Below are 15,930 nucleotides of genomic sequence, written 5' to 3'. Positions count from 1 at the left end.
TTCGACTGCCGCTTGCTTCTCTTTTTCACACGCTCGTTTGTACTTTCTCCTCTTCCATCTGCACGGTCGACTGGAGTGGTACTTTCTTGCTTGCTGGCTTCCTACTTCTCATCTCCATCTCCATCTTTCCTACATAGTACCTACATTCTTCCCTACTAACCTACTGTCTTGGCATCTCTAGCTTGAGGCTATCGCATCTCATTTACTGTCGATCACTTTGAGCTCGCTGCGGATGGACCACCTTTTTGCAGTCACTATCGCTTAACATACGGACGCTCTGGTCGGTCGACTTGGATCGCACGATACACTCCTACAAATAGCCGTGCTTCAAGCCTGCCACTCTTCCCCACCGTCGGTGTCACCTTGATTATTCTTTCAAACGGCGTGACTCTTTGTGTGTAGAGACAAATTGCGGCGTTGATACTTCTTCCAACTTTGGGCGACATTTTCCACACTTTTCAGTGCTTTAGACTTTCCCCAGATTATTGGGACAGACATCAGACATCCGAGTGAATATCCGCTCGTGGATCCATCAAAAAAGCAGTACCCCCACGTTGCCTGCGCTGCTTAGTTTCGTTGGCTGCCTCCTGGCTGCATTCTGAAACCACGCTCCAAAAAGCCCGAGAATCAATCGCGCGCGATCATCATACATTCCTTGGCGGTTCCCACACCGGATCGTGCTTGCGCTCCACAACGGGCGCCATAGCTTAGACAGCGTCCTGCGAAAACCTGCTCCAGCTGTTGGTTATCAGGCGCTAAGGTCGACGGGGTGATAAATAAAATGGCGACCTCCCAGCCGGCCGCGCCTCCTGGCAGGCAGTCTCGTGGCTTCAGTTTCGGTGCAAAGTCGGATCGATCGCAACGGTCCAGCAATTCCAGCAAAAGGCCCCAGATATCGGAAACCTCCGACGAGAAACATCGCCGCCAACTACATTCCAAAGCCGATCCCATGGTTGCTATGAGCGAAGCGCAACCTAGTACGTATCCGGAACACTCCCCCTTATCTCTCTGCCCATTGCACTCCTGGATTTCGGCCTGCTATAACAAATCAGCCCAATCCTTCCATTCCCACTATGCTTCCTCCGATTCGCAACATATACTTCCCACAAGCATACAAACTGACTCGTTTCCCTAGATTTGGTTGCTCTCGAGCAGTCGACGCTGGGTTCGTTACGGACCATGCAGCATAAAGATCAGTATGGCAATATTATCAGTTCGTCTACCATGCTTCCTTGATCGGACATACATCCTTGGTGACATCTTGCTGATTGCTCTCTTCTTTTCTCACAGCTGATCCCGATCTCTCTAACCCCACGCGCCCGCGGTTTGAGCGTCCGCTTGAAACCATTCGATCTTTTGAGGCAGCAATTTATGGGACATACAGCAGTAGGCCTGCTTCGTATGTAAGGACGGGTGAGTCACCCCTTACTCCGGTTTGCTCGACCCGGCGGTTGATTGACGATGCATCGCAGAATCGACTCCTGCGACTCCAGGGCCAGAACACAGTCGGCGGGGAAGCTACTTTGGAGGTATTTCTCCTCAATCCCACGAGCATTGCGCCTTGGCATACAGTCGCAATGTCCATTGTTACATTCGGGGGAGGTCATTTTGCTAACTTGAAGGATTGGTATAGCTCAAAACGGCCATGCGCAGCGGGGTCATTACGACCAGGGCGGCCATTACAATGGTCGCGGGGCCTATTCGCGACCGGACAGCTATGTCGAGAATGGTAACGGCCAGTCCGACAACTATTACCCCTACAATCAGGGCGGCGGCCGACCGCGACCACGCCACCATGCACGGATGAACACCGACCAAAGTGGATATTCCCAACATGGCTATCACAAATCATATGACAACATGACCGCAGCGTCTGGCTCGGGCTCTGGCAGCAACACCGACGCTTACGGCAACTCTACCGACCCCAGCTCTGTGAACAGCTCTATTGATCAGTTCCAACAACAGCAACAGCAGCAGCAGCAGCAGCAGATGGCAGAAAGCTATGGGTTCCAAGGATTCGGTGCCGGGCCGAACCTGAACGGACAGGCTGGCGCTGGGGGACGGATCAACTTTGGCAGCAAGCCGCCAGCGGCTGACCCTAATGCCGGTGGCCCTGTTGGCGGCGGTGCCGCCGCTGCAGCCACAGCCAACCGGCGCCATCTCCGCAAGGCTACGAATGATTCTGAAATGAGCAACGACTCGAAGAAAAAGGGCTGGTTTAAGCGTCGATTCAGCAAGAACTAGTAGTCTGTGAGCCGGCTCCTCACATATCTTACCTTACTTACTATTCGATGTGTGTTTTCTGATCCAATTTGTCTGGGTGTACTACCTCCGCGGCGTTCAAGAGTCATGTTCAAGCACAGCAACTGGGATTTCGGGACGGACTGTGTCGGGTTTGGATTCGATTGCACTTTTATTTTACTCTTTTCAACTTTGCATGCGGTTGACGAGACCATGATACATGGATGCTTTTTGTTCCTTCTTACCTTTTCTTTTCCTGCCATGACAGTGCATGGAGTACTAGCCAGTATGATGTTGACTGATACGGGTGAAACTATGAGTAATGGTAGGGTAGTATAACTAGACCAGGGTGAAGAATACCTTCAACTTTGCTGTCAGATACCGAATAGATACTCAGTACTGACCACTGTATATCGGTCATACTAGTCAATCATGAACGCCCAAGTTATCAAGTACAGCCAGCCCCGCATAATAGAAGAACCAAAAAGATTTACTACCTCTAGCAATCAGTACCATGAAACAAAACAACAGGGAATCTCAAATCAAGCGCAACAACAATAACAATAGAACACCCCTCCTCCACCCCATTACACTCCTCATCTCATCCTTTCACCCCTAACCAAGCATCCGTTCACTTATCCATCCAATCCCAGAACAGAAATAATCTACTTCCTCCCAAACAACTTGTGCTTCAACTTATCCGCCAAACCCTCATGCGCGGGTCCCTTATGATGCTTCTTCTCCTCTTTCTCCTTCTTATGTTCTTCGTCAAGGTGCACATTGCCTTGGCCACCGCGCTGTTAACAATCACCCATTAGCCACCACCTTCCTAGAAACACAGATAGATAGATAGATAAGGGGGAAAGTGCAACAAACCCCAGTATGATAATCCCCATCAACAGACTGCCGAATCGCCAGCTCGGGAATCATCTCCGCGTCGTGCGGGATTTTGGATGTTGGTCGCACGTGCGGAGAGCCGATGTTGCCGGCGCCGCCTCTCTTTACATTCAATTAGTCAATATAGTGCTTGATGATGTGCTCGGGGGTGTGGAGGAGAGGGTAGGTAGTGGAATGGACAGGTGTAGGGTGGGATGGCTTACGCCGGCTGAATAGGCGCCGTCGCCTTGGTCACCGTAGACTCCTTCGCGGACTATGCCGCCGTCGACGTATCTTCATACCCCATGTGTATTAGTATTTGGATATTTGTGGGAGTGAATGGGTATAGTACTCAGTGGAGTCGGCGCCAATGTTTCCTTGGCCTGTTTGTTTTGGGAGTGAATGTTAATAGATTTGATTAATTTGTACGGAGTAGGGGATTGTTGAATGGGACTTAGGTAGTAGAAGGAAGACGTACCTCCACGGCCGTGCGACACAATAGGTTCGTGTTCGCCCATGGTGCAGTAATTGGGGTGGTTCTGGTGCAAGTGGTGTTTACTATTGAATCGGTGTATTGATTCAATGCGATGATAAGAGTGCTGTGATTAGGAGTCTGCGACGAGCGTGCGCGTAGTAAGTCAAGTCTGACAATAAGTTGCAGAAGAGAAAGAGCGCAAAGTGGCGGTTCCCGGGGATGGTTCGTATAGATATATTATGTACCACAGGGGTAGTAGGGTGTAGCGTGACTGCCTTAGCGCTTTTCTTGGGGCGCGATCACTGCCACAGCGGGCCAAGCCAGAGGGTGCGCCCTGGAAGCCAAAGTTAAATTGGGCGCAAGTTCTAGTCTACTAGTAGATAATTCAGTGAATATTATCGGGATAAATCTAGATGATTGTTATCGAAGGAACCAAAAGAAGGAAACGATCGGGACGGCGTCCGATGACGTCGACGCGCTGATAAGATGCTTGTCCGGATTGGTCCGAGGCGTGACTAACGACTTTGGGGCCCGCCAATTGTTACTAAGGAATGAGTAACTTCATGTTATCTCTACCAGTTGTAGTTATCAGTTCAGCTGCTTTTATCACCGGCCTCGGCTCAGGGGTTCAATCAAATGTGGTTCATGAAAAGACAAAGGGAGTTCATCATTGCACAAAAAACACTAAATTTTCCTCACTCGAATATGAAGAAAGCCAGAGACGAAATCAGGCACGGTACTACCCCACCCTCCCCGCCTGCATACTACTGCCACCACAATGTATTCTACATTCTACAGAGTAATCGACCCTCCTTGTCAGGCAAGGATCTAAGCTCTCGGCGGCACAATCGTCTCCAGATTACTTCTTCTCTGCAGGAGGACCACCGCCAGTCGTGGGAAGACCCATGAAGATCTTGAACGAATCATAACTGCAAAACGTCAGCCGCTATTGATCGAGAGGGGTATACTGGAGATCTGAAGTAACACATACATCATCCACTGCAGTCCGGTCTAGAGGGGAGAGCAAGTTAGCTATCATCTGAAGGACAGATACCGATACACTTACCAAGGTGCCGATCATGACGATACGGACGGGAAGGCCGTTCCAGAGACCCCCGAAGCCAATGTCCTTGTAGATCCGGCTCATCGCTGCTCCAAATGCCTCTCCAGCCTGGCGGTTCGCATTCAACTTACTGACCATGACATCCGCTGGGTGCGATACGACGGCGCAAAGGATACCTGCCAGGTAACCACCGGTGAAGGCAACAGCGGTCTGCGCGCCCTTGTTGTAGTCAGACTTTTGACCCGGAAGGGTGTTGTAAATCATCTCGACAATTGTTTCGAAAGACGCAAACTTCATCATGGTGTACGGAATCTGTCGACCCCAGAGAGGGTAAAGACCCTTGTACAGACTGCTGCAGTCAGCTACCAGGCATTGGCGGCTTGCATTAGCAGCACTTACCCAGCCACACCTTCCTTGTTAACAACGCTAGAGATACCCGTGAAGGTTGATCGAATATCAGGTGGAATAGTCGTCTGCATGCGCACCTTGACGGCCTCGAACGGACACAGGGCGACATCAGCGATAAGCTCCGCCGACGCACTGGCGGTCAAGTACAGAGATGTCTTCCACCGAGCCGCGTTCTCAACTCCGACAAGATCACTGTAGAACTTCTTGAAGAACTCATAGCCACCATATTTGAACGCTCCTTGGGCCTTGGGTCCAATTAGTCTATGCGGCGCATACGGTTCGGTCTTGACTTACACTATATCCAAAGAAAGTTGGACCCCAACCGGTGAAAACTCCTCGGAGACCCTCTGCACCGCGAATTGTACGGAATGCCTCTGCATTACTCTTGTACAGCAGAGGATCGACCTGACGACGGCATTTGATCAAATCCAGAGGCGTCACAGCGGTATGGGTGAGACCCTAGGATCAGCCAAGACATTAGTATGCAGAAGTCGCTATACAGCGCTCGTTAGCAGAATGGAACATTCACTTACGCAAGCAAGCATTCCTCCAACCGTGCAAGCCGCATAGTACTTGGGAGTCCATGGCTCGATCTTGCCGGTTTTGGCTTGAGCTTTCTGGCTTGCAACATCGAACTCTCGGCTCGCTTCTTTAGCGATCGCATCGGCCTTCTTTTCGATGTCCTCGATAACGTTCCAGGCGGGGAACGGCTGGCGTCTCTTCAAGCCCGCAGCTTCCGGCTGTTGGATCTGCTGAGGTTGGCCCAGAGGGCTTTGGGAAGCAAAGGCGCGAGCGATATCCCCTTCAGAAGGAAACATGTTGGGCGCTTCTACCTAGAATTGTTATGATTTGTGTTATATTGTTTCAATTAGGATGCGATAAAGCATAATGGCGATATTGCATCGCGATAGTTCCTTATCTATACAAGCGGGTCCACTTACAACACTATATCGGCAGTATAGTCTGACGGATGTGACGTATATAACGGACGTCCACACCTAGTCTCGTCTTCTTCGATTGAAGAAATCGGCGCAGAATTCAGAAGGCAGCCTGAATCCAACAAGAAGCGATATTCTAGAGAAAGGGAGGGAAGGAACCTTCTGAGTGGTATCTGACAGTTAATGATGGTGCCGCTGACGTCGCGTGATGGCACTAACCGCTTTCGGGAATCCCGTCAACTGGTTGATCTGAAGCGATGAAATTTAATCTGATTGGAGCAACCTCATCCTGTGCTTCATGCTTTTTGGGTATAACTCAGTACTTCGGCTCTCTATTCCTTTGAAACACTTGCTTTTTGCGAAAAGTAGTTTCTAATCTACCGAGTGCAACCCTCGAAAGCTATCTCGACTACTTCAAGGGTCCCCAATTGACCGTTCTCTCGGAACCTTCCCTCCCGTGCCCCTCATCGAGTCACTGCGGGTTGAGTTGATCACCAATACTACTACCACCACCCTCACCAACACAAACCCCCACATCAACCCAGACAACATGGCCTCCTACATGAACGCCAGTGAGGCGCTGACCCAGCAACAACTCGCTCAAAATGCAGAGCAGCCCATCGCTCAGTCCGCATGGGCAAACAAATACCGCGGGGTGAGTCCTCTGCCCTCTTCTCCCCAATCGGTATTCCGCAAGAGTCAACAGGAACAAAATAACTAACACTCACCGGCATATTAGGCAACAGTAGAGGATCTGGACCCCAACCCAGCCCTATCTGTTTCTCCCGATGACCTGATCTCCACCGCCATGATGGCCGCCTACGAACGCGATTACACACACCTGACCGTTACTTCCTCAACGAAACGTTCTCTGGTCGGATACCTGAGCATCCCCCGACTAAAGGAGCTGCTCAAGGAGGGCGCTGTCAAGGAGACCGACCCTGTTTCTGCTGCCATGCAGCGATTCAACCGCAAGAAGGGTACATACCAGGTTATCACGATGGAGACGCCGCTGGAGGAGCTGGAGCAGTTCTTTGAGAGTGAGACTGGTCCTAACGGGGAGAAGAGGGCTAAGCAGGATTTCGCCGTGGTTACGGACGTTTCGCGCAAGTTCGTGTTGGGTGTTGCGACAAAGGCGGATTTGGCTGAGTTTGTGAAGCGGAGACCGGCTTAAGTGGTTGCATAATTGCATATTATGGATTTTTGGGCTTCTTTTTCTGTTGATAATTTGCATTATATAATGGAATGTTCGCTCTGGATATGCTGCTGTTGTTGTGTGTGTGCATTTGGCAGCGCATCTTTAAGTGAACCAATACATCATTCTCCCTGGGAGTTCGTTATAGCTTTTATATCCAGACTATCAGGGAACAAATTGGCGGCTTTCACTGTGTATTATCCGCCTTATTGTTGACATAGTATGCCATTAGATGACCGTAACAAACCACACATTTAGTAAACTGTAAGGTATCAGAACACGTACAGAATTCCCCTAAATCATTACATACATACATACTAGTATCCCGACATAGCTTCCACAAAAAAAGATGCGACAAGTACATACTTAGCATGCGAAATCAGAGCGATCCATGAACGCCATTTCTGCAATACAGGCCCCTGGAGCCGAACACGAAAGTAAATGGAAAACAACAAAGACAACAAGACAGTGTGGCTGTACCTCACTGTGCTTTTTTCTCCTTGTACTTAGCGTCAGCTTCCCTCTCCGCCTGATCATCCTTCCACGCAACATAGATGTACGCGAAGAGAACTACGTTCGCCATGATGGCAGCCACGATACCGCCGACTGTGGCGCTTGCTGCTCAGATGTGTCATTTAATATAAGAACATTAGTAATGGGGGGTTGTTTGGATGAGATTCTCACCTCCAAAGTCCACTGTAACAAAGTACATTCCGATAGGAATGACGACCATGGCGACGGAGAATCCGAGAAGTTTCATGATTACATTTCTGGAAGTGATGTGTTAGTCAGAGTTAGGGAGGGGGCGTATGTGCGTGATATGTATTGATAAGGTGTATGCGTTCGTTGGGCTGAACCCGGTAGTTCAGGATAGCCGCCATGTGGCCTAGTGTTCGTTGGTAGGGGACGAATGAGATGCACCTACGTGGGAACGGCAGGGGTCACATCTGAGTCAGAGGGCTTTGGAGAGCCCGAAGACGCGACAACATCCTTGGGAGACGGAGATTTCGGTGCGGAGCGACGAGTGGCCATGTTGATGATCGTAGTGGTTGTGGTGGTGATGGTGCCGGACAGGATTGATGTTGGGTGTTGGTTTTCCGGGGACTAATGCGTGAAAGCCGGAGGATGATCGACAAAAAGGGATCAGGATATAATTGGTGATGACAAGTACAGCTTCTTCTATCCTATTTAAAGAGGATACTATCCTCTCGAGTACACTGTTTGTCTGGATGGGATCTTGAAATACTAGAGACATGGATTGTTTTATACAGCGGATGATTTCATTCCGGAGTCCAGGCCATACCGGCCTCTGATTGGTCCATTTGTAAGAGGGGACATCTGGCTGCGTTTCTAGTGACAAAAGAAAGGCAAAGACGCTGGAAAGAGGATCGCCTTAGTGAAGAGACCAGCCTTGCACCGGTGAATCATATAAAGAGGGAGCTCTGATCCCCCCGATCCAGAGGGGGTTGCTCCAACTGCCATCCTCGGCTTTAATTGAAGCGCCAGACCACGTGACCCCAGCGCGTCCCGGGCGCGTTTTGCGGAGAAAATCCCAGGCGGTCGATTTATCGTTTCGCCTCGAGAGGATCCGATCGATCTTGACATCTTCCTTTCAAGTCCCCCAATTCGGTTCTCCCTTTGGCTCTTGCCCCGGGGCATGACGCCATCCTCTCGTCTGCCTTTCTTCCTTTGATAATCTTGAGTCACCGATCATGGAGGAGACCGTCCCCGATACCCCAGTGAGCGACAAGAAGGTCGTTCACAGTACCCCAACCAAGGATGATACAGCAGAATATGAGACGGTTGCCACCGTTCCTGTCAGCCATCTCCAGCCACTCGCAACTCAATCCTTGACCCCTGCCACCCAGCGCTACACTCAGCCCACGCAAGTGTTGGACGTCCCATACTCCGCAAAGAACAATTCCTTCGTTCAGGTCGCTGCATCCTCGCCTCCAGGTCCGAATTCCTCCCCCTCTCGCCCTACTCCGAGCGGCGGTCGTCTTTCCAGTGCCATGGCCCCGGCTGGCACCAGCTTTCGCCCTCCTGCCGGTCCGGCTAAGCGTGCGCCCATAATAGACCTTGAGGATGACGGCCCGACTTATCGCGGCGGCTCATCCGATGATGACGATCGAGCGTCGAGAAGCATAGATATTAAACCCTCTTTGTTCGCCAAATCGTCGCGCAGCCCTGAAAAGGTTGCAGAGTCCCCGATGGATCGATTCAAGCAGATCACTACCTCCGCGGTCTTCAACCCCTCCAGTGCGAAGCGCCCGGCAGCTCAAATGGACCCCACACCGAGAGGCATGGCCGTAAAGAAAGTTCGACAGGAGGGCCCCTCGCGTGCCCAGCCCGTGGGTACGAATATCTCTTCGCTGCAGGACATTGATGACTATCAGGTCAGAGTTAAGGTGGAGAGGATGTTGAAGGTCATGCCGCAGAAGTCTGTGCACGCATGCATGCAGGCGCTTCTCTCAAAACGTGGGAATTATGAGGCTGCTCTGGAGCACCTGGCAGATACGGACAAGGCTGATTCGTCCGAGGACGAGCTGATTACGAGCAAGCGGGCCTCCCCTGTTGCGCCCGCAAAGCAGCAGATTAAGGCGCGCGGAACTATTCAGGACAAATGGTCTGCCATGAACATGCAGAGGACATTGTCGGCCCAGAAGCAGCAACCGCAACCGTCACAACCGTCGGAAGAGGACGCGAAACCGCGCAGGCGCTTGATGAGGGGACCCAAATCCAGGGTGTCTTCTCCCAGTCCGGTTCGTTCTGAGCCTCGTGCGGAGACGCCGCCCAAGAAGACTGGCCGTTTGGTCCAGGGACGGAAGCCTGCGTCACCTCAACGCTCGGAGTCCCCCGAGGCTATGATAATATCAGATGAGGATTCCGATTCTGGCGTAGAGGAATCAGCAGGGGATGGTCAAGTGGAGACAAGAGTTTTGAACTTCTTCAACAAGTGCAGTGTCCTGGACCTTGCTGACATCGCCGCGATCACCGAAGATGTTGCGAAACACGTCATATCCTTCCGACCGTTTTCATCCCTGGACCGTGCCCGTGCGGTTCCTCCCCCGGCGAAGGAAGAGACGAAGCCCAAAGGCGGCCGTGGCCGTAAAACGCCAAAGCCGATCGGCGACAAGATTGTCGACAAGTGCATTGACATGTGGGTTGGTTACGAGGCGGTGGATTCTTTAGTTGCAAAATGCGAAGCGCTCGGCAAGCCAGTCGCGGCGGAGATGAAGAAATGGGGCGTGGACATTTTCGGAAAGAAAGAGGGAGAGCTGGAGCTGGTATCCATCAATCCCAGAGACGCCAACTCTCAGTCTCATGATTCCGGGATAGGAACACCCGCAAGCCAGCGCTCGGATGAAGATAGTGACGGACCCGCGCCTGGTCCGCGGAAAAGTCGTTTCATCTCTCAGCCTGGAATCATGCGCGATGATCTGAAGATGAAAGACTATCAGATTGTGGGCATCAATTGGTTGTCCCTCTTGTTCGAGAACCAGTTGAGTTGTATCCTGGCCGACGACATGGGTCTTGGAAAGACCTGCCAGGTCATTGCCTTTTTGGCGCACTTGTTCGAGAAGGGAATCAAGGGACCACACCTCGTTGTTGTGCCCTCGTCTACCATTGAGAATTGGCTTAGAGAGTTTTCGAAGTTTTGTCCCACTCTCTCTGTCATGCCTTACTACGCTGGACAGGCAGAGCGGGCAGTCATCCGAGAGACGATTGAAGACAACCGAGATAGTATCAACGTCATCATCACTACTTACACGATCGCCAAGGGCAAGGTGGATGCCCACTTCCTCCGCAATATGGACTTTTGCGTCTGCGTCTACGATGAGGGTCACATGCTGAAGAGCAGCACATCCGTGCTCTACGAGAAGCTTATCAGAATCCCAGCTCGTTTCAGACTCCTCTTGACAGGTACGCCATTGCAGAACAACCTCCAGGAGCTAGCTTCATTGCTGGGCTTTATCCTTCCGAAAGTGTTCCAGGAACGCAAGGAGGAGCTTCAGTACATCTTCGCGAACAAAGCAAAGACCGTGGATGAATCGCATTCAGCTCTCCTTTCCGCGCAACGGATTGAACGCGCAAAGTCCATGCTGAAGCCTTTCGTCTTGCGACGCAAGAAGCACCAAGTCATCGACTTGCCTGCGAAAATCTCACATGTTGAGTACTGCGAAATGAACCTCGCACAGCGCGAAATTTATGAGCATGAGAAAGAGGAGGTCCGCAAGCTGTTAGCTGACCGAGCTGCTGGAAAGAAGACCGGCAACAAGTCCGCCAACATTTTGATGAAGCTCCGACAGGCTGCCATCCACCCCCTGCTATACAGGCGTCACTATGATAACTCCACTCTGAGTCGCATGGCTAAGGCTTGTCTCAAGGAGGAACAATGGTCTCTATCAAACCCGGATATCATCTACGAGGAACTCCAAGCATATAACGATTTTGAGTGCCACACCATGTGTGTGGACCACCCTCACTCTCTGGGCAGGTTCGCTCTCAAGAACAACGAATGGATGGACTCCGGTAAAGTGGACAAACTTTGCGACCTTTTGAAGCGGTTCAAGGAGAATGGCGACCGTGCTTTGGTCTTCTCTCAGTTCACACTAGTCATGGACATCCTCGAACACGTCCTCGAAAATCAACACATTGGCTTCGTTCGCCTGGATGGCAGGACAAACGTCGAAGACCGCCAGTCCATCCTGGACGCGTTCCACGAACGCACTGACATCCCCGTCTTCCTCCTTTCTACCAAAGCCGGCGGTGCAGGCATTAACTTAGCTTGCGCCAACAAAGTCATCATCTTCGACTCCAGCTTCAATCCCCAAGAGGACGTCCAGGCAGAGAACCGTGCCCACCGTGTCGGCCAAACCCGCGATGTGGAAGTCATTCGCCTCGTGACCAAGGGGACCATCGAAGAGCAGATCTACGCTCTCGGACAGACAAAGCTTGCGCTCGACCAAGCCGTGGCCGGTGAAGACGGCGCCGAGTCAAAGAAGGCCGAGGACGCAGGCATGAAAGTGGTCGAGGATATGGTTCTTGCGGACATGCAGCACGATAAATCTGATGACGCATAAACATGACACATTATCTTGTACTCTTGCTACTATGTGCTATATGGTAGCTTAAAACATGTACCGGCGCAATCTTGTTTCATTTTATACTCTGTTTTGTCTCATCCAACCTACAACTCTTTGTTCTCATCCCTTCGTCTAATACACGATTCACCAGCGATTGATAAATTCATGCTCTTTTGCATGTGACCGTTACCTTGTGTTTACAAGCGGTCTCTTCCACCTACTTACCTACACACCCTGCTACATTTTGCCTTACATTACTGCATCGCCACATAGAGTGGAAGAGTGGAAGTGCTTACATATATACCTACACGACGCAGAGAAGAAAGATGCCGGGGAACTTGTTTTGTTTTCATTAGTAGTTCACCGAACATCTCGGTTATGTGGCTGGACAATGAGGAAGTGGGGTTCTTCCATTGGGTCTTGGTTTCTCTTGTTTCATTTACACTGTTTGCTTATAGAAAAGGAGTTGGGGTTTGTCTTTATTACACTTCTCTGTGTCTCGGAGGTTGGTTTTAATACGCATACTATAAAGGTGGGCGTTATTAATATATCGATTAATTGATTGATCGATCATTTGGATGTGATTGTGCTGGCCTTGGTTTCGGCTTTCCGGGGTAGACTACCACTGTGTGTATTTGTCCGTCTCTGTCGAGGATCATACAAAGCGGATTACGCTGACAGCTAGACATAACTAATGGATTCGTATATATTCGTATAGTACTATGTATGTATAATCCTGGGAACACGAGAGCCTCTATCAACAACACACCGTGGGAATCTATTTAAAAATGCAGAGATTGGGGAACCGATATTCAACACCAGATAATGCGAGACAGTAGCTTGGTAACCAAGAAAAGATAAAGAAAGAAGAACAAGAATAGGACGCAAGGGACGCAGAGGCATCAGGTAGAGGGAGTAGAGTTAAGCTGTCAGCTCCTGCTTCTGAGGCGCAGCTTCGGGAGCCGGAACAGAGACATCGGCCTGGGTCTCCGCCTCAGCCTTGGTCTTCGTAGGAGCTGGGATGGAGTTCGTGCGAATGGGGCCGCCTGCGCTGACTGCGGGGGAGGTGGACTTGACGCGAGAAGCACCGCCAGCAGCCCGCGCGGATTCGTTGTTCTCCATGGCGTTCTGAACGGCCTTGCTGCGGGTGTGTTCGGACTGGAGGTCTTTGGTAGTGACTGACTTGTCGGTGAGGTTGAGGATGTCGTCCACTTGCATGGCGAGGGGAAGGAGATCCTCGAATCCGAGGGCGTGGCATGTATCGGCATAGGACCTGGCTGCCTTTGCAAGCTTGCCTTCCTGGAGCTTGCCGGGGACGAGGATGTTGAGGAGATATTTGGAGTTGCCGAAGCGGTTCTCAGACTCGAGGCAGAACTTGATATATTCGTGGACTACCTCCTTCCAGGGGAGAAGGCCGCCCTCGGCTTCGGTACGGAAGCAGGATGGGTTTGCTTCTGCGGCTGTGGCGATCATCGCGCCGTCGACGCCGAACTCTTTCATCAAGGCGTGTCCCTCATCTTTGGAGGTTACATCACCGTTTATAACGCATGCGACACCAGCCTCATGACAGATGTCGGCAATCATGCGCACCTGATCACGGATAGCGCGTTCACGCGGCCTCATGGGCGGCGTCCGACAATGCACTGTCAAGCCCGTAATGCCTGTCTTCACGAGCCGCGACACCAGAGCTCTCGTCTCCTCGGGATCTTTCAAAATGCGGATCTTGACCGAGATACCGATCTGGAATGGCGTCCCGACCTCCTTCACCAGGGCTTCCAGAATCGCAACCAACTTATCCGGTGTCTTGAGAAGCGCCGCACCCATACCACCGCTCGTGCTAAAGGGTTTCGGACATCCCGAGTTCACGTCGATACCGGCGACATCGCCCGCGACGAGTTTGGCTGCTTGGACGGCGATTTCAGGCGTCGCAGTGCCAATTTGATAAATGAGTTTGCCTTTCTCGCGGACGGGGTCGAGACGGTAGATCACGGATTCTTGGCCTGCCTTTTCGGTGCGGCCGCCGTTGGAGGGCATGCGGGTGAATTCGATGGTGCCGTTGCGGGGGTTCACACGGCGGATGGCGCCTGCCATAGCCCGGTCGATAGTTTCAGGGCCCCAAACTAGATCGGCGCCATACTTGAGGGCAATGAGGCGGGAGGGCAATTCGCCGGAGCGCACCATAGGGGCCAGGACTACTTTGCCACGGTAGTCGACCCCGTTGGCGGGGATGGGGACGCGGGGAGGAGTAGTTAGAGAGGCCATTGCGGTGCGGAGGAATCTTAGCATAGCATTGTCGAGTTAACGATTTTAGAGAGAGTGCAGTGTGGGAGAGTATCGAGCTGTGTGAGCGGTATGAGCCCGTAGAGATGTAGTAAAATGATATTATGGATCGAGTCGCATCCAAGATCGCTGATGGATCAAAGCCGGTGGAGGCGGAGACGAAAAATGCCGGGTCACGTGGAGATACTCGATAACTTTTTTCTTCCCTGAAGAGTCATGTGATCTATACTAGGGCACTTTTGTACGGAGTACTGGGAACATACAGGCGCTGGCTGGGAAGTTGTTCCTTATTGAAGGTCCATAAGCATCACTGTCAGCTCTACATAAGGTTGTAATCTACCAGGAAAGTGTAAAATGTCTATTATGCCATTATATATGGGTATCTCAGACAGTATAGGCAGATATCATGTGATCTACTCTTTACAAGGTTTGATCGAGCCTTTGCAGTGGAGATGACTGCAATATTACCCCTTCAGGAAATAGCCACAACTTCATTGCTGTCTCTGGCAGAGCAGACTGTGCTTTAGATTTAACCATGGTTCTGGTTGTTCGAGTGGCTTCTGATCACATGGCGATTTGCCTGATCGGTTCTGGTGAGGTTACAATGAATTGTTGCTTCGCATATCTCTCTCCGTCCGGGTACCTGCCAAGGCCGTGAACATGACAGGTATGCAACACTGAGAAATAATGGATGTCAATTGCAGAGACACATTTGACTGCCTTGACGGATGATACTACATGCAACACTGTACATGGCAGCAGTGGGGGAGCGTCGTCAACAGCATGGAAGAGTATAAACTGCACAACCTCAGTCATCATTTTTGGCTACAGCACCAGGCCATCGCAAGGTAATCCGGTTGGCTACTGGGTTCTTGGGACCACGAATGTCGCAATATCCCACCAGTCAGACGATTCAGGGACAGCACAAGCCAGAAGTGTGGAACGCCATCTGCGGTGGAGACCCATCCAGGACCAGTCATTCTGCGGCGAAAGTCTCAGAGGTGGTGGGTGTCCAGCCAGTATGGAGGGTTGGGAGCAGGTTGATTACTAGTTGGAACTAGAGTGGAAGAATCCGTATATTGTCTGGTCATGTGTGACTTGAAGAAGGGGTGTGTATAGCTTCCCCTTCGCTGTAACCATCAAGCACTTTGTTACTGAGGGACATATTTAGGGACGGGTTGAACAGATAATAGTCCAGAGAATTATTACATGAGGAAAAAGAAGAAAAAGGAATAGTAGAACCCGAGGCTGGGTCTTTTTTCCCGACCGATTTTCCTTCCCGACCGTGGCAGGTCCATTGATTCCCATCCCTTTTTATACCTCGCCGTGGACGACAAGCACGAATTCCCACTCTGTTCGGTTGTCAA

At 51.2% G+C, this 15,930-nt stretch overlaps 9 protein-coding genes across 9 annotated transcripts; 4 read left to right on the top strand and 5 right to left on the bottom strand.

The window, feature by feature from the left end:
• Positions 1-25: 25 nt before the first annotated feature.
• An02g12100 (uncharacterized protein) lies at positions 26-446 on the bottom strand (the record flags this gene model as incomplete). The annotated part of the gene is made up of 2 exons (XM_059746665.1): positions 26-140; positions 271-446. 2 exons carry the CDS (start codon positions 444-446, stop codon positions 26-28), a joined length of 291 nt encoding a protein of 96 aa, XP_059600096.1.
• A 335-nt stretch (positions 447-781) lies between these two features.
• Positions 782-2,244, top strand: An02g12090 (uncharacterized protein; the record flags this gene model as incomplete). The annotated part of the gene is made up of 4 exons (XM_059746664.1): positions 782-977; positions 1,136-1,165; positions 1,291-1,413; positions 1,634-2,244. 4 exons carry the CDS (start codon positions 782-784, stop codon positions 2,242-2,244), a joined length of 960 nt encoding a protein of 319 aa, XP_059600095.1.
• A 662-nt stretch (positions 2,245-2,906) lies between these two features.
• Positions 2,907-3,635, bottom strand: An02g12080 (hypothetical protein; the record flags this gene model as incomplete). The annotated part of the gene is made up of 5 exons (XM_001400299.3): positions 2,907-3,038; positions 3,118-3,240; positions 3,342-3,411; positions 3,470-3,500; positions 3,596-3,635. 5 exons carry the CDS (start codon positions 3,633-3,635, stop codon positions 2,907-2,909), a joined length of 396 nt encoding a protein of 131 aa, XP_001400336.1.
• An 816-nt stretch (positions 3,636-4,451) lies between these two features.
• On the bottom strand, positions 4,452-5,881 carry An02g12070 (uncharacterized protein; the record flags this gene model as incomplete). Its single annotated transcript, XM_001400298.3, has 6 exons — positions 4,452-4,521; positions 4,584-4,603; positions 4,659-5,004; positions 5,055-5,308; positions 5,358-5,522; positions 5,597-5,881. The coding sequence occupies 6 exons, from the start codon at positions 5,879-5,881 to the stop codon at positions 4,452-4,454; spliced, it is 1,140 nt and encodes a 379-aa protein (XP_001400335.1).
• Positions 5,882-6,551: 670 nt separating this feature from the next.
• On the top strand, positions 6,552-7,175 carry An02g12060 (uncharacterized protein; the record flags this gene model as incomplete). The annotated part of the gene is made up of 2 exons (XM_001400297.3): positions 6,552-6,656; positions 6,741-7,175. The coding sequence occupies 2 exons, from the start codon at positions 6,552-6,554 to the stop codon at positions 7,173-7,175; spliced, it is 540 nt and encodes a 179-aa protein (XP_001400334.1).
• A 502-nt stretch (positions 7,176-7,677) lies between these two features.
• On the bottom strand, positions 7,678-7,956 carry An02g12050 (uncharacterized protein; the record flags this gene model as incomplete). Its single annotated transcript, XM_001400296.3, has 2 exons — positions 7,678-7,814; positions 7,881-7,956. 2 exons carry the CDS (start codon positions 7,954-7,956, stop codon positions 7,678-7,680), a joined length of 213 nt encoding a protein of 70 aa, XP_001400333.3.
• A 952-nt stretch (positions 7,957-8,908) lies between these two features.
• On the top strand, positions 8,909-12,280 carry An02g12040 (uncharacterized protein; the record flags this gene model as incomplete). Its single annotated transcript, XM_001400295.1, has 1 exon — positions 8,909-12,280. The coding sequence occupies one exon, from the start codon at positions 8,909-8,911 to the stop codon at positions 12,278-12,280; it is 3,372 nt and encodes a 1,123-aa protein (XP_001400332.1).
• Positions 12,281-13,204: 924 nt separating this feature from the next.
• Positions 13,205-14,545, bottom strand: An02g12030 (uncharacterized protein; the record flags this gene model as incomplete). Its single annotated transcript, XM_001400294.3, has 1 exon — positions 13,205-14,545. One exon carries the CDS (start codon positions 14,543-14,545, stop codon positions 13,205-13,207), a length of 1,341 nt encoding a protein of 446 aa, XP_001400331.3.
• A 678-nt stretch (positions 14,546-15,223) lies between these two features.
• On the top strand, positions 15,224-15,614 carry An02g12020 (hypothetical protein; the record flags this gene model as incomplete). Its single annotated transcript, XM_059746662.1, has 2 exons — positions 15,224-15,230; positions 15,268-15,614. 2 exons carry the CDS (start codon positions 15,224-15,226, stop codon positions 15,612-15,614), a joined length of 354 nt encoding a protein of 117 aa, XP_059600094.1.
• Positions 15,615-15,930: the final 316 nt, after the last annotated feature.

The sequence above is a fragment of the Aspergillus niger genome, assembly GCF_000002855.4.
Source record: "Aspergillus niger supercontig An02".
Classification (NCBI taxonomy): domain Eukaryota; kingdom Fungi; phylum Ascomycota; class Eurotiomycetes; order Eurotiales; family Aspergillaceae; genus Aspergillus; species Aspergillus niger.
The sequence above is the reverse complement of the archived record's forward strand: the minus strand, read 5'-3'. Positions and strand labels throughout refer to the sequence as shown.